This window comes from Eretmochelys imbricata, chromosome 1 (assembly GCF_965152235.1).
Source record: "Eretmochelys imbricata isolate rEreImb1 chromosome 1, rEreImb1.hap1, whole genome shotgun sequence".
Classification (NCBI taxonomy): domain Eukaryota; kingdom Metazoa; phylum Chordata; order Testudines; family Cheloniidae; genus Eretmochelys; species Eretmochelys imbricata.
In genome coordinates, this window is record NC_135572.1 from 2,822,360 (window position 1) to 2,845,347 (window position 22,988).

The following is a 22,988-nucleotide window of genomic DNA, read 5'->3' on the forward strand; positions in this document are numbered from 1 at the left end:
GTATGGAGTCCCTATCCTGTCTCTCTTTCCATTAAGGACCAATGATGGATAACCAGTATCCAGACTTGTCTCCTGCTGGTGCCTTCTAAGGTTCCCCCAACACAAAGTGTAGGAATTATTAATTCAGGGAGCACCACAAAATATGGAATTGGATTTAGTATGCTCACTATTCATAGTTATTATCTCTGAATAATGAAAATGTAAGTTTTCAGTGTGTGAAGAGTGATCAGTCTCCTTCTCCCATGAGAACAGCCTCCACTTGTGCATGTAATGTCTCATATTGACGTTGTCTCTCCATTCAGGCATTTCTACTGCGACCCTCATCCGAGACCCTAGGAACCCACAGAAAGTCAGGGGAACATACAGTGCATGCAGGAGACACCCTTATGCCACAGAGTTGGACACCTTCTCCCCTACTCCATGTCAGATTCCAACACAACTGACTTCACCAACCCCTCCACCTTCATCCTGCTGGGCATTCCTGGCCTGGAGGCAGCCTATGTCTGGATCTCTATCCCCTTCTGTGCTATGTACACCACAGCTGTGTTGGGGAACTTCACTATCCTCTTCATTGTGAAGACAGAGCAGAGCCTCCATGGGCCCATGTATTATTTCCTCTGCATGCTGGCCGTCACTGACCTGGTCATGTCTGCATCCACCCTGCCCAAAATGCTGAGCATCTTCTGGTTCAATTCCAGGGAGATCAATTTCAGTGCCTGCCTCACCCAGATGTACTTCATTCACTCCTTCTCAGAGATGGAATCTGGAATCCTTGTGGCCATGGCTTTTGATCGCTACGTGGCCATTTGCCATCCTCTGAGATATTCCACAACCCTGACAAACTCTGTTGTGGCCAAGATAGGCCTGGCCGTGGTGCTGCGCAATGGCATACTCGCATTACCCTATCCCTTCCTTGCAAGGCAATGGCCATATTGCAGGACCAACATCATCCCCCACTCCTATTGTGTGCATATAGCCGTGGTGAAGCTGGCCTGTGCTGACATCCACATCAGTAGTTACTATGGTCTGTTTGATCTTTTCTCTGTCATCGGAATGGATGTATTTTTTATCGCCGTGTCCTATACTCAGATCCTCCGGGCCATCTTCCGCCTCCCCACAAAGGATGCCCGGCTCAAAACTTTTGGGACCTGCATCTCTCATCTTTGTGCCATCTTAGCTTTGTACATCCCAGATTTCTTCTCCTCTCTCACGCACCGGTTTGTCCACAATGTTACACTGCATTCCCTCATTCTCATTACCAGTGTGTACCTGCTGGTGCCCCCCATGCTACACCCCATCATTTACGGATTGAGGACCAAACAGATCCGGGGAAGGCTGCTCCAGCTATTTACACGTAGAGAGACCTAAATATTTTCTCCTTGTGCTCTGGCTCTCATATTGAGCTCTGTGCAGAGCTGGTTGGTGCATGGTGCTGGGGCCTCTTCCCTGAATTACTTACTGGACAGACAAACTTTAAACCCTTTCCTGTCCTCAGTGTGCTGTATCAATATGATAAACTGGGGAGTCAGTCATGTGTACTACACTGGGTTGCCACCTTTCTAATTGCTGGTAGCTGGATCCCTGAAATTGCAATCATGCCCCAACTCTTCTGTCAAGCCTTGACACTGCTGTGTATCTTCTCCCCAAGGCCCTGCCCCATCACTTGCTCCTGTCTTTCCCTCCCCTTCTCACCTGTGACCCACTCATCTCTAAAATCAGTCTGTTCTCTCATCTTATGGCCAGTCCCTTAAGGGACACTGGTTAGTGTTAACATTTTAATGTTATTCTTACTTTGTTACAAACTCTATGGAGAGAGATCCCAGGAGTCCTGATGGGGTCTCTGAATCTCAGCTCTGGGGGGGGAGGGGGAATGTGGTATAGTGTGTTACAGCAGGAGGCAGATACATCTGGGGTCTACATAAGATCAGAATGGCCACACTGGGTAAAACAAATGGTCCATGAAGCCCAGTAGCCTGGTTTCTGACAGTGCCCAGTGCCAGGTGCTTCAGAGGGAATGAACAGAACATGGCAATCCTCGTGTGATTGATATGTAGCAGCTTGGCAGAAGCCCCAAGCCAGCCAGCCTCAGCTTCAGCTGGCAGGAGTTCAAGCCTCCAGCCCCAGTGGGAGCTGCTGGGGGAGGGTAAGTGTCCAGGCCACTCCAGCTGGAGGAGGAGAAGAAGCCCTCATCTCAGGGTGTCCCAAGTCCTAGTTGCAGGCCCAGAGCAGAGACAGGAGCTGCTGGGGAGCAGAGACAATGTCCTACTCATTTGTCATCTCCCTATTCCATACCCCTGCCGCCCAGGGGTTGTCTCATTTCTGCTGTCCTTGAACGAACTTCAGGACGTGTGGGTTTTTTTGTTGTTGTTTCCCCTCCCTGATGCTTTAGTGATTGCTCTCTTCCCTCCACCTCCCTTACCCTTTCCGGAGATAGACAGGCTGCTCAGTGCCACCGGTACAGTCCCCGCACCAGTGGTCTTCTCCCTCTTTGCCCATCTCCAGGGGCCATAGGGTCATAACAGAAACCCAGCCAGAGGAGAGAATTACTCTACCCTGTCTCCCACTGTGCTGCTGGATGAGCTTGACCATTTTCTGGTGGACAGCTGCCATTTCAAGGGTAAGGTGAAGCTCCCTGTCCAGGGTTGGGGAGACTTCCATTTAGCCTTCTTAGCAATGAGGGCTGTTTTGGAGGAGTGGAAGGGAACAGGGAGGCAGGACATCCTGGTCTACTTGTGGGCCCACAACTTCTGTGACAAGCTGTCATAAATATAAAGGGAAGGGTAAACCCCTTTAAAATCCCTCCTGGCCAGAGGAAAAATCCTCTCACCCGTAAAAGGTTAAGAAGCTAAAGGTAACCTCACTGGCACCTGAACAAAATGACCAATGAGGAGACAAGATACTCTCAAAAGCTGGGAGGAGGGAGAGAAACAAAGGTTCTGGAGCTGTCTGTATGCTGCTTTTGCCAGGGACAGAACAGGAATGGAGTCTTAGAACTTAGTAAGTAATCTAGCTAGGTATGTGTTAGATTATGATTTCTTTAAATGGCTGAGAAAATAGCTGTGCTGAATAGAATGAATATTCCTGTCTGTGTGTCTTTTTTGTAATTTAAGGTTTTGCCTAGAGGGATTCTCTGTGTTTTAAATCTAATTACCCTGTAAGGTATCTACCATCCTGATTTTACAGAGGTGATTCCTTTTTACTTCTATTAAAAGTCTTGTAAGAAAACTGAATGCTTTTTCATTGTTCTCAGATCCAAGGGTTTGGGTCTGTGGTCACCTATACAAATTGGTGAGGATTTTTACCAAACCTTCCCCAGAAAGTGGGGTGCAAGGGTTGGGAGGATTTGGGGGGGAAAGATGTGTCCAAACTACGTTTTTTCAGGAACCCAGATAAAGTTTGGTGGTGGCAATGGAAATTCCAAGGGCAAAGGGTAAAATAATTTGTACCTTGGGGAAGTTTTAACCTAAGCTGGTAAAAGTAAACTTAGGAGGTTTTCATGCAGGTCCCCACATCTGTACCCTAGAGTTCAGGGTGGGGGAGGAACCGTTACACAAGCCTTTCAGGTTCATCAGCATTTGTTGTAAGGTTGACTGGGGATACTCCTCAGCCTTCAGAATGAAACCAACCACCTTTTCAACATTGAACACCAGAGGCTTTATGCTTGGTCACCACAGTTGCCAGGTGCTCTCCTTCCTTTGTGACATAAGGTAGTTTAGGGTTTGCCTGAAGTAAACCCACATGGATCCAGCCACTGAGACTAGTTGGCAGCTGGAGTGAGGGGGCAGGGTTTATTTCAGACACCTCAGCGCTCATCCGGCTGGGGTGGCCACCCTGTTCTCCTCTGACCTACAGCCTGAGATGCTGGGAGTTGCTGAGGTCATCCCAGGTCTCTGCTGCACCTCCAGGCCCGTGTGGAGGGGCTGACATTGAATTTGTTCACCCCAAATGCAGACCCGGAGTGGCTGTGTTTCTATCAACAGGAGTCTGCCGTCCTCAGCACCTTGGATCCTCACTAGTGCCTGGTCCTGGGTGGGTATTTTAATACCATCTTTGAGAAACAGAACTGCTCAGGGATCGAGAGCAGCCAGGCTGCTGCAGACATCCTCAGAGAGATGGTCAGCCATCACTCCCTGGTGGGTGTCTAGCACAAGCAACACTTGGATGACAATTCCTCCTTTACTTATATCCAGGTGGAGGTCTATCAGTTGCACCACTTCTGGTTGGACTGCATGTATGTATTTTGTTTCGATCTTGCCCGGGCATTTGGCTGTCCCAGTTCTCGGCCCACCATTTTGGTGACCATGATGACATCTTTCATCTCAAAGCTCACCTGGGGCTCTTCTCCCTTCAGATTCCCCTGCACATACTCCAGAAGGTGGGGGCCATCTTATTGCCTACTGCTCGGATTTTCCTTGAATGGGTGCTACAAGAGGGTGCTCCCCCTTGACCCCTCACCCCAGGACATCTGGAATTCTTTATTGGGCTCCTGTTCCATGAGTCCCCCCCCCTCCGACCCCCTCACTTTCATGACCCAAGCGGGCTGCACGTCTTGGAGCCGGTTCATTTCTGAATTCTTCCAAGGGAAGAACTTTACATGCTCATGCTCCACACACTTCACTTCCTCAGATGTCCTGATACCAAGTGGTGGGACATAGTACCACCTTTGATGGGTGAGAAACCCTGGTGGGCCAGAAAGTACTCCACCATTGTCCCATGCCCACCAGGAATATCGGTTAGTGGCTCCTTCATGGACCATAAGCACAGGGATGTACATGGCACAGTTCACCCCCATTCCAGATGCCTGCCCATTTTGCAGCATGAGGCAGGCACTGGTATACACCTATCTAGAATGTGCAAGGTTGCAGACCCTATTCCAACTCCTCCACAACTTCAACATATCCCCTTCCTTAGTCGTCTTTCCCAAGTTGGAAATACATCTTCTAATTAATCTCTCCTCATGTGGAAGCTCTTCCATACCCATAATCATTCTTGTTCCCCTTTTCCATAACTCTTTCAATTCCTATATATCTCTTTGTGATGGGATGACCAGATCTGCATGCAGCAGTTTAGGTGCGGGCATACCAAGGATATATAGAGAGGCACTATGATATTTTCAGTTTTATTATCTTTCCCTTTCTGATTCCCTGGTGCACATTGAATAGATGTTTTCAGAGAACTATCCATAATGACGCCAAGCTGCCTTTCTTGAGTGGCAACAGCTAATTTAGACCCCATCATTTTATATGCATAGTTGGGATTGTTTCCCAATAACCATTAATTTGTACACACGTCCTGGAGCATACTTTGTCCCTCCTGCAACTCCTGGCTTCTCCTGCATCTGGAATCTGTCTCTCTGCTGCAGCCACAGCCCTGCCACCGAAGAGTCCCCTTTGCCACCCTTGTGCCTCTCTCCTGCCCGAGCTTCTCCTGACTCATCCAGTCTCTCTGGTTTTGAATGGCTGAACAACACTTCCTCTCCCTGATCCCTCTTCTGGGGACGTTCCATTACTTCTATGCCCAACCCTCAGCAGAGAACCTGGAAGAAACTGGTTTCATCTAGAATGCAGTTACTCCCTTCTTCTGTCCGCCTGAGATCTTGTTAGGGTTGATAGTCTTTAAAGACCAGCTCGTTTATAGACAGAGGCCTCCTCTCCAAACTCCTGCCTCTGAGCACAAGGTATATGAATAAAGAGTACAGGAGAAAACAAAAGATACAGACAGTTCATACAATCACACGTGCGTGAATAGGGTTAAATATCTCATCAATGTGCAATGGCAAGCAAAAAATCTAACAGTGTTTGGAATCCTTAAGAAAGGATAGGTAATAAAACAAAAAATATCATATGCCTCTATATAAACCCCTGGTACATCCATGTATTGATTACTGTGTGCAGATTGGGTTGCCTCATCTCAAAAAAGATAGATTGGAATTGGAAAAGACACATAGAAAGGCAACAAATATTTAGGGGTATGGAACACCTTCCATATGAGGAGAGATTAAAAACTCTGACTTTTCAGCTTTGAAAAGTGATGACGAAGGTTGGATAAGGGGTCTGTAAAACCATGCATGGTGTAGAAAAAAAATGAATAAGGAAATGTTGTTTAATCCTTCACATAACAGAAGAACTGGGGGTCACCCAATGAAATTAATAGGCAGCAGTTTTGAAACAAAAAAAAATATTTCTTCAGTCAACCTGTGCAAGTCTGGGCCAGAGGATGTTGTGAAGGCCAAGACTGTGTAGTACAGTTATACAAGGCACTGGTGAGACCTCACCTGGAATACTGTGTGCAGTTCTGGTCTCCCATGTTTAAGAAGGATGAATTCAAACTGGAACAGGTACAGAGAAGGGCTACTAGGATGATCTGAGGAATGGAAAACTTGTCTTATGAAAGGAGACTCAAGGAGCTTGCCTTGTTTAGCCTAACTAAAAGAAGGTTGAGGGGCAATATGGTTGCTCTCTATAAATATATTAGAGGGATAAATACTGGAGAGGGAGAGGAATTATTTAAGCTCAGTACCAATGTGGACACAAGAACAAATGGATATAAACTGGCCACCAGGAAGTTTAGACTTGAAATTAGATGAAGGTTTCTAACCATCAGAGGAGTGAAGTTTTGGAACAGCCTTCCAAGGGAAACAGTGGGGGCAAAAGATCTATCTGGCTTCAAGATTAAACTCAATAAGTTTATGGAGGAGATGGTATGATGGGATAACATGATTTTGGTAATTAATTGATCTTTAAATATTCATGGTAAATAGGCCCAATGGCCTGTGATGGGATGTTAGATGGGGTGGGATCTGAGATACCCAGGAAAGAATTTTCTGTAGTATCTGGCTGGTGAATCTTGCCCATATGCTCAGGGTTTAGCTGGTATCCATATTTGGGGTCAGGAAGGAATTTTCCTCCAGGGCAGATTGGAAGAGGCCCTGGAGGTTTTTCGCCTTCCTCTGTAGCATGGGGCACGGGTCACTTGCTGGAGGATTCTCTGCTCCTGGAAGTCTTTAAACCATGATTTGAGGACTTCAATAGCTCAGACATAGGTAAGAGGAGAAGGAGTGGGTGGGTGAGATTCTGTGGCCTGCGTTGTGCAGGAGGTCGGACTAGACAATCATAATGGCCCCTTCTGACCTTAGTATCTATGAACTGTATCAAGGCTCCAATAAGAGATAGATACATTTATGGAGCATTGGTCAATCAATGGCAATTAGCCAGGATGGGCAGGGATGGTGGCCCTAGCATTTGTTTGCCAGATTCTGGGTGTAGACAACATGAATCACTTGATGATTTCCATGTTCTGCTCTCTTCCTCTGAGGCACATGGTATTGGCCATTCTCGACAAACAGAATACTGGGCTAGTTGGACCATTGGCCTTATCCAATATGGGCATTCCAATGTTCTTATGTAATCCCAAGGTTTATCTGCTTCCCTCTGGAACACACTCCCCTTCCAGAGCTGAGATAGAACCCAGGAATCCTGACAGGGTCCCTCTCTCTATAAAGATAGTAACTGAAGGACATAAATCCACACCGTGTAGAGGTCAAGCATAGGAGTTTATTACGTACAGCGCCGATGGAGTGTCACCTCTCTTATTAGGCTCAGAGACACTGAAGTGAGGCAAGGGGTGGGTTTTCAGGGGTCCAGTTAGCAGCAATTAGAAAGGTAACAGCCCATTATATTGTACGTAGACCAATTCCCCAGCTTGTCATGCTGACACAACACAGTGAGTTCAGGGAAGAGTTTAAAGTCTTTCTGACTCTCCAGTAAGTGATTCAGGGAAGATGGTCCAGCACCCTGTCACCAGCCAGCTCATCAGGGAGCTCAGTCATCTTTGTCAATGCCAGTCATGATTTAATATACCTCAATCATATCTCCCCTTAGCTGTCTCTTTTCCAAGCTGAGAAGTCCCAGTCTTATTAATCTCTCCTCATACGGAAGCCGTTCCATATCCCTAATCATTTCTGTTGCCCTTTTCTGAAGCTTCTCCAATTCCAATATCTCTTTTTTTGAGATGGGACAACCACATCTACATTCAATATTCAAGATGTGGGCATAGCATGGATTTATATAGAAGCAATATATTTTCTGTCCTAATTTATATATAATCTTTCTGAGTGTAATATTGAATATTGTCCACAGACTTTTATTAAACCCATGTGTTGTGTTCCTGGGTAACACCCCTCTGGTAGATAGGGCCACATAGCTATGTGCTGTTGGACCATCAAGGACACTTAGCTCTCACAACGGATCATAGAAGAAATACTCACTTGTAGGGAGCATTGAATTGTGGATGTAAATGCATGGTTACGCAGGTGGTGTTGGAGATAGGGCTTTGAATTCTTCGATCATGGGATGTTGATCTATTTCCCCATGTTAAGTATCCTCACACCTTCTTGTCAACTGTCTAAATGGGACATTTTGATTATCACTAAAGGTTTTTTTTCTCCTGCTAATAATAGCTCATCTTAATTAATTAGCCTTTTACAGTTCGTATGGCAACTTCCACTGTGTGTGTGTTTGTGTGTGTGTATATATATCTATATATACATATACTTCTTACTATTTGTTCCATTCTATGCATCCTATGAAGTGGGCTGTAGTCCACGAAAGCTTATGCTATAATAAATTTTAGTCCCCAAGGTGCCACAAGTACACTTGTTCTTTTTGCACAGGAGTACAGACTAACATGGCTGCTACTCTGAAACCTCCTTCTGATGAATTCCCAACCCATAGTATGAGAGAGAAGACCAGAGGAGAGGGCAGAGGTAACAGGGCTGTGGTGAAGGAACAAAGAAGTCATCAGAGAGATGGAACAACTGGAAAACCCCAAGGAGTTGAAACTCTCAGGTGGTGCATTGGTCTCCGAGAAAGGGATTCAGGCAGAATTTTGAGATAAATTTAAAGCAGCTGGACTTGGTGAGAAAGAAGACCAGCAGAAACTGAAATCTTCAACATTGCGGGACTTGAGGCAGTGGTCATCTTTACGAACATGCAACTCAGGCTTTGTCTACACTACCACTTTTGTCAAAACTTTTGTCAGTCCATTGTGTGGAAAAAAACAACAAAAGTGTTACGTGTTCCTAACAGATGTAAGTAGGTCAACTGTCCCACTTTTTTTGGAATTTTCATGGCTTATGCACCACCCTGGTGAATTTGGCTAGCAAAAGGATATGAGTCCTTGCTCTCACTCCATTTACCCAGAGGTCTGTCTCACCTCGAGAAATCTAATTCTTTTTTGAACCCGTTATAGGACTGGCCTTCAAAACATCCTCTGGCAAGGAGTTCCACAGTTGACTGTGTTGTTTGAAGATATACTTCCTTTTATTTGTTTTAAACCTGCTGATAACAAGAAAAAAGATCAGAACATGCAAAGCACCTTATTTGTGTTTCTAGTCTGTTGAGGTTCAGTAAAGAATAGGGACAACTGTGGATAATAAAGATTTACCAGCATTATATTATATACAAAAACATTAAAAATTAATAGAACATTTAACATCCCATGTCCACTTCTTTATACTAAACATGATATTCATTAAAACACAACTTAGAAGCAATAATGGATTCATCTCAAGTTTAACATTACACCCCTCATAGTTATCTGGGACCTTCTTAAGAGTGGTGGCTCATTACCCACATTTCCTATTCCCCTGTCTCTGGTAACACCAGGTCAATTTGAGGGATCTGGCCATTTTTGCAGGGTTTGAGTTTATCCCATTGGTTTGAGTCTCTATGCCTCCATGAGCCGTGAACAGACTAAAAGTCCAGTATTTTAGTGGGTCTCACCTTTGGGATAGGCAGTTTGTGTTTGTGAATTGTGCTTGTCTTTGCGATAAGCTGTATCATTACTCTGTCTAATGTTAACAATGGTATATCTGTAAAGTGTTTTGGCTTCACACATACAACCTCAGGATCACAGTCCTCCTCATTTTTGCTGGCTTAATGGAAGTGGCCTCAGAAAAGCAACCAGGACCTTCTGCAGGAAGTTATGTGGCAGTCGCTTGCTGAATAGCAAAAAAAAAAGCATGAGTGAGGGGAGAGCGAAAGGAGGCTGAGAGCACAAGAGAGCACAGATGGCTGGCAAGAACCTGTGGAGCAAATGCTAAACATTAGGGAACACCAAGCAGACTCGATTCAGGCGCGCCTAACACTTTATTCGGAGCAGCTCCGCCCCTGCCCCCCTGCCCCTGCAGTTCTTGTCCCAAAATTCTTTCCCCTGTGCCCCTATGTCACCTCCAACAGAGTTTGGCCACTATCCTGGTTCATATCACCACCAGCTGCCTCCAACATCTCCACCTTCACTGTCGAACCCTGCAGACTCCAACCATTACCCACTTCATTCAACCTCCACCCACAGGCAGTTCAGCTCGGATGAAGTGTTGCACGGCACTCCAGACAGCAAGGCTGCATATGACACCTGTATATACACAAATATGTAATGATTCCAGACCCCCCCACCACCACATCCCTCCACTCTTCCCCCCCACTTCGCAGATATGTCATCCCATGTCTGTCTCACTACTTTTTTTTAATATTAATAAATGCATTGTTTTGGTTTGAAAGCATTCTTTATTGCATTAAGTGAAAGCAAGCATAGCCCAGAAAAGCAGCAGGCATGGCTCGACAGTGCATCCTATGGAGCAATCACAGACGCCTAATAGCACTGGGACCACTGCACTCACGTGCATGGCACCAAACATTACTTGCTTTCAGCAACAAATTGCTGCCTCAAGGTATCTCTGATCCTCACGGCCCTGATCTGGGCCCCTCTAATAGCCCTGGTCTTTGGCTGTTCAAATTCAGCCTCCAGGTGCTGAGCCTCAGTGGTCTATGCCTGAGTGAAGCTTTCACCCTTCCCTTCACAAATATTATGCAGCTTCCCATACAGACTTCACCAGCAGGCTTTTAAAATAGCCAAAAGCACACTCAACAGTCATTCTGCACCGGCTCAACCTGTTGTTTGGCTGCTCCTTTCTACTGTCAAGGCTTCCCATGTATGGCTTCATGACCCACGGCATCCAGGGGTAGACGGGGTCTATCAGGATCACAGTGGGCATTTCAGCTTTCCTTACTGTGATCTTCTTGTCCGGGGAAAAAGGTCTCGGCTTGCAGCTTCCTGAACAGGCCTGTGTTCCGAAAGATTCATCCTTCGTGCACCTTTCTGGACCAGCCTGCGTTAATGTCCGTGAAACACCCATTGTGATCCACAAGCTCTTGGAGAACCATCAAGAAATACCCCTTCCTATAAATGGACTCGGAGACTCGGTGGTCTGGTGTCAGAATTGGAATATGCGTGCCATCTATCCCCTCTCCGCAGTTAGGGAACCAATTTGGGCAAAGCCATCCAGAGTGTCACACATGTTGCCGAGTGTCATGTTTTTTTTTTTTTTTTCTGAGAAGGATGTGATTAATGGCCCTGAAAGCTTGCATCAACACGAGTCCAACGATTGACTTGCCCACTCCAAATTGCTTAGCCAACAATAGGTAGCTGTCTGGAATAGCCAGCAGGAATAGCCAGTGCGATCTCTATGTGCTTCTCCATCATCCTGGCAGCTCTCCTTCTCACGTTCTTGAGCCACAGGGTGGGGGTGAGTTCATCACACAGTCCCATGCAAGTGCCTTTTCTCATACAAAAGTTCTGCAGCCATTGCTCATCATCCCAGACTTGCATGATGATATCATCCCACCACTCAATGCTTGTTTCCCAAGCCCCCAGATAGCTTTCTACTGTGGTCAGCAAGTCCGTGAGTGCCACAAGCAATCTCGTGTTGTCTCTACTAGGCATGTCAACAGCTTCGTCGGACTCCTCACTCTCACTTTGCCGGTTAAGGAGCAGCTGAGCTGCCATTCGTGATGTGCTAGTGAGAGACATCAGCATATTTATCAAGAGTTCGGGATCCGTTCCCGCAGACCGAAAAGGAGGACAGACCGTGCAGTACAAAAACTGTTGAAAGATGGCGCCAAATGCGGATGGAAGGGAAAGGACGGCTGGGGTGCGAACCGATGCACGATGGGGCACTGGGACAGGAGCCAGTTTGCCCCGTGACCCCCTGCACCCTTCCCACAAAGCTTGGCGGCTGAAGGGGAAGGGGTGCTCTGCGGGAGCTGCCCAGAGTGTACCACTCCGAATGCCGCTGCAAGTGCCGGAGGTCCGGCCGTGCCATTGCGCTGGCAGCTGACAGTGTGAACACACAGCAGAGCGATCCCTGAAGCGCTCTCTGAGGGAGGGTTAACTCCCAGATTGTTACATCTGCAAGTGTGGACATAGCCTAAGTCTGTTCTCCTGAAGCAACCACAGTGACCGTGATGCGTTGGCAGGTTTCTCAGTGGGAGCGGAAGTGGAGTCCCGGAGTTCCCACCTCACAGAAGCAGGGATCTCACAAAATCCAGCTAGTTCTGAAAACCTCGGATTCACCTTGAGAGGATGGCAATGGCTCAGGCTCCCTCTTCCAGCCTTTCCTCTGCATCCCACCCAACGAACAATCCCTGAAAGAGTGGGAGTCCATTTCCCTCTTGGTGTGACGGAGAGACAGTGTGGTTACAGCTGGGAAGTCAGGTTTTCTGGGTCCTGTCTGCAATCATGTCTCTCATTCTGTGTCCCTGTGCCTCAGTTTACCTATGCGTATACTGGGGATATTTTCATAATGACTTTCCTTTGGTAGCTGTTTTGAAGATCCTTCAATGAAGGGTGCTGCATATTGTGATGATAGACAGGAAATTTATTGATCTCTGATCCCATAGTGACAGCCCCATATGTCTGCAAAAAATGCTCATGTCTCCCCTCAGTCATCCTTCTCCATATCTGTCTGTCTACTATCTACCCATCCATCCTGGGCATTTATGGGGTACCAGAGCCTATGGACATCTAGGTATTATCCCTTATTTTCTTTCTAATCAACTATATTTTATAAATATATACAAATATACAAATCATCCAATTCCTCTCTGACTCAGCCCAGAGCCCAGGTTTTCTCATCTCCCTTTGGGAAGGTTCCTTAATTGGTGTTTACTTCTAAAGCTGGATAATTACCACAGAAGCGGAGACATGCTTGTCTCCAGGCTGTTTACGTTCAGATGCTCCCTTCTCCCTTACAGGCTGAGCGAACCCCATTGGGATTACACAGAGCTACATTATAAACTGTGCACACCCCGTGTCAGCTCTCGGCGTGGGATGTTGCTGAAGATGCTGGGTTGAGAGAGCTGTTGGTCACGGATACCTGAGGGGGATTCCTAGGGAGGACACTTCCATCTCAGAATTCACAGGTACCCATCTCTTGCTGAGAAGCTCACCTGATTGACAAACCCTGTGCAATGTGGGTGTGGAGGGATAGAGAATAGGTCTGTGGTCCCTTCCACTCTGCACTACAATGACACATCCCAGAGCCCTTACCATAAGTGATGAGTTTGCTAAAGATTCACTAGCCAAAATCTCACTTATTTCTGTGTATCCCTGCTCATCCCGCCTAATGGTCTCCAGCCCCAAGGTGGCGCATTTCAGTGACACAGTGAATCCTTCAGGATGGAAGATGTTATTAGATGTGCAATACAAGGCCAAATTCTGAGACCACGACCCGTGCTGTGCTCAGGACCCGGTGAGGCAAAACTCCTCTTGGAGCAAGAACTGAGTAAAACGTCAGTAGCCAACTGTATGTTAATGCACAGACACGGTCACTCCCTCTTCTTGCATTTCAGTGCTCTGTCTGTTAATGGGGCAGGGGGATAGGGGCTGTTACCTGACCTTTAGCTGCTGGAAAGCTTGGAGATTCTACGGTTGCTCAAGAGAACAATAATGAGAATTTTTTCAACATGGGTAACACATACTTTCTCCGAGCTTCATTCGAGAAGTTGTTTGAACTGTTATGCCTGAAACTTTCAAAAAAAAAAAAAAACAATTCAGGTCAAAGCAGACACCCAGAAAGGGAAATTTAAATCCAAACATCAAAAATTTGGCAAACTTATAAGCAACTGAAAAAGAGGTCTTCTAATGGAAGGTGTCAGACAGCCTTGACTACATTTGATGCCACCAGTACCATCTACTATGCCCAATCCATTTGTGAATAACATTCTTTGATGCTTTTTGCTTCAATAATGTTGGTAGCAAGAAGTTCTACAGGCCAAATGTGAATTATATTAGCAATTACCTTTTCTCAGTGTTATCTGTTCAGACTTTCAATTTAACTATATGTTCTGTTCATGTTATGAGACACATTAAATATAAATGCCTCATCTACTTTCTTTATCAATAGATGCATAGTGTTTAAGGTCAGAAGGGACCATTTGATCATCCAGTCGGACTTTTTGTAAAACACCGGCCCATTAAATTTCACTCAGTTACCTCTGTATTGAACCTCTTGTGTGGCTAAGGCCTCGTGTACACTAAGATTTTACATCACAGAATGATACAGCCATCGAGTTAAAAGGGAACACAAGGGACAGCTAGTTTAACCCCCTGACAAGATGCAGGATTTGTTTTGGCTTAGTCATCTAAGACTGATGGCTATTCACACGTCTTTGGAAAACCTCCACAGAAGGAGCTTCCATGACTTCCCTAGGAGTCTGTTCCATTGGCCTCCTGTACTTCCAGTCTTCCGGAATCTCCCATGTCTTCCATGAATTTTCAAATATAATAGCTAATGGCTCAGATATCTCCTCAGTCAGTTCCTTCAGAGTATTCTAGGATGCTTTTCATCACACCCGGTGACTTGAAGATATATAACTTGTCCAAGTAACTTTTAACTTGTTCTTTCCCTATTTTAGTATTTGAACCTACCCCATTTTCAGTGGCATTCTTGTGTTAGGTGTCCAAATACCACCAACATTCTTGGTGAAAACCGAAACGAAGAAGTCATTAAGCACCTCTGCCATTTCCACATTTTGTGTTATTTTTTCCCCTCTTCATTTAGTAACAGACCTACTCTGTCCTTAGTCTCCTGCTTGCTTCTAATGTATTTGTAGAATGTTTTCTTGTTACTCTTTATGTCTCTAGCTAGTTTGGTCTTGTTGTGTGTCTTGGCCTTTCTAATTTTGCCCCTACATATGTGTTATTTGTTTATATTCCTCCTTTGTAATTTGACCTTGTTTCCACTTTTTGCAGATCTTTTTTTTTGTTTTTTAGATCATTCAAGATCTCCTGGTTAAGCCATTGTCATCTCTTGACAGACTTCCTGTCTTTCTTCCACAGAGGGATAGTTTGCTTTTGTGCCCTTAACAATGTCTCTAAAAAACTGCCAGCTGTCGTCTATTGTTTTTTCCCCTTAGCCTTGCTTCCCATCAAATTTTTTTTTACAAACTCCCTGAGTTTGCTAAAGTCTGCCTTCTTCAAATCCATTGTCTTTATTTTGCTGTTTTTCCTCCTACCATTCTTAAGAAATGTGAACTCTGTCATTTCATGATCACTTTCCCCCAAGCTGCCTTCCACTTTCAAATTCTCAACTAGTTCTTCCTTGTTTGTCAACATGAAGTCTAGAACAGCCTCTCTCCTCGTAGCTTTCTCCAGCTTCTGGAATAAATAAATGCCTCCAATACATTCCAAGAACTAGCTGGATAATCTGTGCTCTGGTGTAGACAGCCTGAGATGAATTCTTCCATCCACCTAGCTACCACCTCTCGGGGATTACCTCCGCTCAGGGGAGAACCCCTTCCCTCTGTGTAAGTCGTGTCTATATTGAAGCACTATGGCAGCACTGCTGTAGCATTTTAAGTGTAAACAGCCATTGAAGGAGATCTTCCAGAAAAGCAATCAGTCTGGATCTGCCAACATGGGGAATTGGAGAATCCAACACTTCCCTTTTCAGCGTGTGCCAGTGGTTAATCGCCAGCAGTGCTAAATATTTGGCCCTAATTTCGAGCTGGAATTTGCCTGGCTTCAGCTTCTAGCCCATCGGTCTTGATCAGCCTTTCTCTGGTAGATTAGAGTCCATTACTACCTATGTTTTTGTCCCCATGAAAGTCTCCACTTGATCATCTTTTTGATAAATTAAAGAGATATACACCTTCAAGTCTAGTAGTCTGGCTTTTTCTGTATCCTCCAATTATTTTATGGTTCTTTTCTGCCCCCTCTTGAAGTTTTCAACATATTTTTTCAAATGTGGATCCAAGAACTGGATGCAGTTGTTTCACCAATCCCATGTGCAGAGGTAAATCCTTCCCCTGCTCCAACTCACCACTCCCCGGTTTATGTATCTGAGGACCCCATCGTCCCTTAATGCTAGAGCATCGCACTGGGCACTCACAATGAGTTGGTTTGAGTTGATTGTCCACAATGACCCCTAAATCCTTTTCAGGGTCCTTGTGTTCCATAATACAGTGCTGTAGTCTGTGGGTCAGGCCAGCATTCCCTGTTCTGAGAGAATCATTTTGCATTTGACTGTATTAAAACATTTTGTTTGCATGGGCCCCTCTTACCAAATGCTCCATATCACTCGGTATGCCTGCCTTGCCGCCTCTTGTATCCACTCTGCAAATCTTTGCATCATTGCATATTTCATCTGCAGTGATTTTCTATTTCCTTCCAGATCATTGATTAAAATATTGAATAGCATCGGGCCTGGAACTGGGTTGCCTACAGAACCCCACTACAAACACCTGCATTTACTGATGAAGGCCTATTGACGACAGCTGTCTGAGATCCATCACTTAGCCAGTTTTCAGTCCATTTTACATGTTCTCTACTGATATTGTAGGGTGTTAATTTTTTCAACTCAATATTTTCCCCCACTAAATCAAATGCCTCCGAGAAATCAAGAATTGTTGCATCTGCGTGGTTCTCTTATATCAACCAAATCTGTACCCTTGATCAACCAATGTGTACTCTCATAAAAGGATGAAATCAGGTTTATTTGACAAGACCTGGTTTGCAGCAACCCTGTTGGTAACTGTCATTCCTTACATGTCTCAACTTTTGTTTGAACTAATCCCAGACCAGGTTTTCCATTGTTTCTTAACCTTGTCAATTCTTTTTTATAAAAAAAACCTTCCCCTTTATTTTTAATACTTTACATTTTACACAAAAATTGCCATAAAACTTTTCTAGGATTTCCCTTGTTGCTAACATACTGAATAACCTCTTTTTTTGTGATCCACAGCCCTGCCAACATGGAGTTTTCCCTGATATTTTAATGTCCCTTATCAATTTTCAGAACTTCCCATTTCTATTCTTGGCTCTCTATTTTCCCTTTTTCCTCTTTGTTACATATTGCTTCGACCCCTCCAATTGCTGCTTTCACTTTACCACAGAACTGGTTTTTTAACCCAGACTTGTTCACTTTGTGGAATCATGATTTTTCCATTATCTAATAAACTCTGATAAAAGAACTACCAATTTTCATTCATATTTTTTTGTTTACATTTTTCCTCCCAATCAGTTTTGCTGATAAGTTTTCTCAGCTTTGGGAATTAGTCCTCTTCGAGCACTAAGTGTCTATAGATAGTACTGGTTGGGAACTGTCCATTTGAATGTAAATAAGTTTCATTTTTTTTCCTCTCCTATATCATATGATCTCTTCTTTGTCTCTTGTGTAAACTAAAGGGTCCCAGACTTTTCTATGTGTTTGTATATGGCAGCCTCCACCATTCTCAGAGCCTGTCTTGGAAATCCCTTTTAGACATACTGTATCCATAGTAGAGACTAGGTGAGCAAAACTGAACTCATATCCAGAACATGTTATTCTCCATCCCTTATCTTAGTGATCGGAACATTGCTTTTGTTTTGTCCACTGCTGCGAATGAGCAGGTGTTTCTCTTGAGCTGCTATCAATGGTGCCCAGGTCTTTTCCCTGAGGTGTGTTCTAGTTGGGATGTTTCTTCCAGAACATATCTTCCCAAAAGTTTGTTTTTTTCCACTCTCAGATTTCTAGGAACTGGATGAATGGTGAACTCCCTACAGTATGGACTCCCTATCTTGGCTCTCATTCCATTAAGGAACAATGATGGATAACCAGTATCCACACTTGTCTCCTGCTGGTGCCTCCTAAGGTTCCCCCAACACAAAGTGTAGGAATTATTAATGCAGAGAGCACCACAAAATATGGAATTGGATTTAGTACGCTCACTATTCATAATTATTGTCTCTGAATAATGAAAATGTAATTTTTCAGTGTGTGAAGAGTGATCAGTCTCCTTCTCCCATGAGAACAGTCTCCACTTGTGCATGTAATGTCTCATATTGACGTTGTCTCTCCATTCAGGCATTTCTACTGCGACCCTCATCCGAGACCCTACAAACACACAGAAAGTCAGGATATCATACAGTGCATGCAGGAGACACTCATGCCTCAGAGTTGGACACCTTCTCCCCTACTCCATGTCAGATTCCAACACAACTGACTTCACCAACCCGTCCACCTTCATCCTTCTTGGCATTCCTGGCCTAGAGGCAGCCTATATCTGGATCTCCATCCCCTTCTGTGCTATGTACACCACAGCCGTATTGGGGAACTTCACCATCCTGTTCATCGTGAAGAGGGAGCCGAGCCTCCATGGGCCCATGTTCTATTTCCTGTGCATGCTGGCTGTCACTGACCTGGTCATGTCCACATCCACCCTGCCCAAAATGCTGAGCATCTTCTGGTTCAATTCCAGGGAGATCAGTTTCAGTGCCTGCCTCACCCAGATGTACTTCGTTCACTCCTTCTCAACGATGGAGTCTGGAATCCTCGTGGCCATGGCTTTAGATCGCTACGTGGCCATCTGCCATCCCCTGAGACATTCCACCATCCTGACAAACTCTGTTGTGGCCAAAATATGCCTGGCCGTTGTGCTGCGCAGTGTAATACTCACATTACCCTACCCCTTCCTGGCAAGGCGGTGGCCATATTGCAGAACCAACATCATCCCCCACTCCTATTGTGGGCATATAGCTGTGGTGAACCTAGCCTGTGCTGACATCCGCATCAGTAGTTACTATGGCCTGTTTAACCTTTTATCTGAGATCGGAATGGATGTGTTTTTTATAGCTGTGTCCTATACTCAGATCCTCCGGGCCATCTTCCGCCTCCCCACAAAGGATGCTCAGTTCAAAACTTTTGGGACCTGCATCTCTCACCTTTGTGCAATCTTAGCTTTGTACATCCCAGATTTATTCTCCTCTCTCACACAGCGGTTTGGCCACAATGTGCCATTGGATTTGCGCGTTCTCATTGCCAGTGTGTACCTGCTGGTTCCCCCCATGTTACACCCCATCATTTACGGGGTGAGGACCAAACAGATCCGGGGCAGGCTGCTCCAGCTATTTACATGTAGAGAGACCTAAATATGTTCTCCTTGTGCTCTGGCTCTCAGATTGAGCTCTGTGTAGAACTGGCTAGTGCATGGTGCTGGGGCCACTTCCCTGAAACACTCACTGGAGAGACATTAAACCCTTTCCTGTCCTTACTGTGCTGTGTCAATGTGATGAACTGGGGAATCAGTCATGTACACTATACTGGGTTGCCACCTTTCTAATTGCTGGTAACTGGATCCTTAAACTTGCAATCTTGCCCCATCTCCTCTCTCAAGCCTGGACCCTGCTGTGTCTTCTCCCCAAGACCCTGCCCCATCACTTGCTCCTGTCTTCCCCTCCCCTTCTCACCTGTGACCCAGTCATCTCTAAAACCAATCTGTTCTCACATCTTATGACCAGTCCCTTAAGGGGGACTGGTTTGTGTTAACATTTTAATGTTTATTCTTACTTTGTTACTAACTCTGTGGAGAGAGAGACCCCGTCAGGACTCCTGCAATATGTCTCAGCTCTGGGAAGGGAATGGGGTACAGTGTTTTACAGCAGGAGGCAGAGACATCTGGGGTCTAAATAAGATCAGAATGGCCATACTGTGTAAAACCAATGTTCCGTGTAGCCCCATAGCCTGGTTTCTGACAGTGCCCAATGCCAGGTGTTTCAGAGGGAATAAACAGAACATGGCAATCCTCATGTGATTCTTGTGCAGCAGGAGGAGAGGAGCAGGGGAGAGAAGCCCTACTCATTTTTATCCCCCCATCTTCCATACCGCTGCCGTTCATGGGTTGACTCATTTCCCCTGCCCTTGGACGAACTTCAGGGGGCAGTTTTTTTGTCTCCCTTCCCTGACCGTTTAGGGGCCGCTCTCTTTCCTCCAGCTCACTTTCCCTTTCCGGAGAAAGAGATGGGTTGCACGGTGCCACCAGTACAATTGCTGCACCAGTGGTCTTCTCCCTCTTTGCCTTTCTCCGTGGGCCAAAGGGTCATAACAGGCGCCCAGCCAGAGGATCATCAGGGGTCCACTACCCCTTCCCAAACTGTGCTGCAGAATGAGCTAGTGGACACCTGTCGTTTCAAGGGTAAGGTGAACCTCCCTCACCAGCGTTGGGGAGACATCCATCTCATCTTCTGGGCCATGAGGACTGTTCTAGAGGAGTGGAGGGGAACTGAGAGGTAGGACATCCTGGTCTACCAGTGGGCCTACAACATCTGTGACAAGCCTTTCAGGTTGGTCAGTGATTGTTGCAAATCCAGCTGGGGATCCTCCTGCCCAGGAGGATCCTGATCAGCCCTCAGAATGAAGCCAACAATCTTTTCAACATTGAACTCCAGAGGCTCTAGGGTAGGTCTCCACAGTTGCCAGGTGGTCTCCTTCTTTTGTGACGTAGGGTATTCTGTGGTTTGCCTGCAGGAAACCCACAAGTATCCAGCCGCCAAGACTAGTAGGTGGCTGGAGTGGGGGGTAGGGGATATTTTAGACATCTCAGTGTTCATGCGGCTTTGTTTGCCATCCTGTTCTCCCCTGACCTTCATCCTCAGATGCTGGGAGTTGCCTAGGTTGTCCCAGGTTGCCTGCTGCACCTCCAGGTCTGTGTGGAGCGGCAGACATTCAATCTGTCCAATGTCTACCCCCAAAATGCAGACCCAGCGTGTGTGTATTTCTATCAACAGGAGTCTGCCGTCCTCGGCACCTTGGATCCTCACTAGTGCCTAGTCCTGGGTGTGGATTTTAATACCATTTTGAGGACCAGAATTGCTCAGGGATCAAAAGCAGCCAGGCTGCTGCAGGCATCCTCAAAGAGATCTTCAGTCATCACTCCCTGGTGGACATCTGGGACAACCAAGATCCGGAAGACAATTCCACTTTTACCTATGTCCAGGTGGAGGTTGATTGGTTTTTCCACTCCTAGTTGGACTGCATGTATATATTTTGTTTCCATCTTCCACGGGCCCACTCCTCCAGCATTTCGCCGTCCCAGTTCTCGGCCCACCACTCAGTGGCCATGATGGCCTCTTTCATCTCGGAGCTCATGTGGGGCTCTTCTCGCTTCAGACATCCCTGTGCATACTCCAGGAGGTGGGGGCCACCTTATTGCCCACTGTTTGGTTTTTCCTTGAACGGGTCCCACAAGAGGGTGCTCCCCATCTACCTCTCACCCCCGGACCTCTGGAATTCTTGATTGGGCTCCTGTCCCACGAGTCCCCCTGAACCCCTCCCTTTCATAACCAAGGTGGGCTGCATGCCCTGCAGCTGGTTCTTTTCTGAATTCCACCAAGGGAACAACTTTACATGCTCATGCTCCACACACTTCACTTCCTCAGTTGCTCTGATACCAAGTGGCGGGACCTAGTACCATCTTCGGAGGGTGAGAAAGCCTCGTGGTCCAGAAAGTACTCCATCCTTGTCCCATGGAAATATCAGTTGGTGGCTCCTTCATGGAGCCATGAGCACAGGGATGTATGTGGCACTGTTCTCCCCCATTCCAGATGCCTGCCCATTTTGTGGCATGAGGCAGACACTGATGCATGCTTATCTCGAATGTGCAAAGTTGCAGCCCCTATTCCAACTCCTCCACAACTTCAACATGAGGCTCTGGCTGCACTTTCCACCACACCTTGTCATATATGCCCACTGCTTTAGCTCAACGTACAGGATGCGGCCTGCAGGTCCCTTGTGTTACAGGTTAAATATACTCTATTATAAATCGGCTATCTTATTAATAAAACAAATAATCAAACCCATAAGAAAAGATATATAGGCAAGCAAGTATGCTACCACAGCTGCAGGGACTTAGAAGTGACAGAGGGAGGCACATGTGTATGTGGGTGAGTTACAAAGGAGAGAGAGAGAGATGGGATGAAACCCACTAGAACCGGGACTTCCGGTCTCCGCCGTTCTGGGGAGCACTTTCCAAGGGAGATACAAACTCTCTCCCTGACCCCAAACAGGCACTGTGTGTTCCAGAAACATTTCCTTCAGGGAAGCCCGTCTGGATCAGGTCTGGAACGAGAGCACTTGGGGAAACACGGAAGGCAGAGGAGCCACATTTGAGTGAAAAAAAATCTTGTGGCACATAGCTCACCAGCTGAGCATGTTTGGGTCTCACAAACAAGACCCATGTGATTTTGAGTCACAGCACTGTTCAGGCCCTGCCTCTGGTTCTGGGTTTCCAGGCCCACTCTTGCAGTGCAGCTTCCATTCTCTTGCCTCCCTCAGGGAGCAGAAACCTGCACGGCAAGCCCCAAAGCCCTGAGGCTAGCTTTAGCTCAGCTCCCCCAGACTCTCCAATTGCTTCAGCCCACCCTTCCCAGAGCTCCCCATTGAGCACACTCTGTTGCCAGTTTCTCCTTTTTGGGTCACATGACCTCTAAACCAAACAGCCCCAGGCCTTTCAAAATGGCTTGTGTGACACATGACCAGAAAGAGTTAAGCAACTTGCAAGCAATTGACCCAGATTCACCCTTTAGAAAGAAGTTAGAAAAGTATGTAAATGGTAATTAGGGCCATTCCATCTTAAATAGGCTAGAGCTTTGAAATGTAGACTTGTATTATTAAAGAACTGGAAGAAGTTAGTAACTTTAGCAGTCTACGTTTACCGGCAGCTTGTCAGAGATTAACAGGGAAACCAAACAATTCCTGTCTAAAACTGTATTCAGTTAATTTAGAGATGAAAAGGAAATATTATTAGATGGAACTTGGGTGCAACAATATCATTTCTATATGTCTCTGTAAAGTTTCTGGTGAACTCTCTTTAACTTCTTAATGGATAGTAACCTTA

At 45.9% G+C, this 22,988-nt stretch overlaps 2 protein-coding genes across 2 annotated transcripts; both read left to right on the top strand.

Moving 5' to 3' along the window:
* The first annotated feature begins 369 nt into the window (after positions 1-369).
* On the top strand, positions 370-1,368 carry LOC144277929 (olfactory receptor 52K1-like). Its single transcript, XM_077838956.1, has one exon. The coding sequence runs from the start codon at positions 370-372 to the stop codon at positions 1,366-1,368; it is 999 nt and encodes a 332-aa protein (XP_077695082.1).
* A 16,929-nt stretch (positions 1,369-18,297) lies between these two features.
* LOC144277936 (olfactory receptor 52R1-like) lies at positions 18,298-19,245 on the top strand. Its single transcript, XM_077838969.1, has one exon. The coding sequence runs from the start codon at positions 18,298-18,300 to the stop codon at positions 19,243-19,245; it is 948 nt and encodes a 315-aa protein (XP_077695095.1).
* The last annotated feature ends 3,743 nt before the right edge of the window (positions 19,246-22,988 follow it).

What these genes read in the sequence shown, in the direction of transcription:
- LOC144277929 (XM_077838956.1), top strand. Translation starts at nt 370, where the DNA reads ATGCAGGAGACACCCTTATGCCACAGAGTTGGACACCTTCTCCCCTAC.
- LOC144277936 (XM_077838969.1), top strand. Translation starts at nt 18,298, where the DNA reads ATGTCAGATTCCAACACAACTGACTTCACCAACCCGTCCACCTTCATC.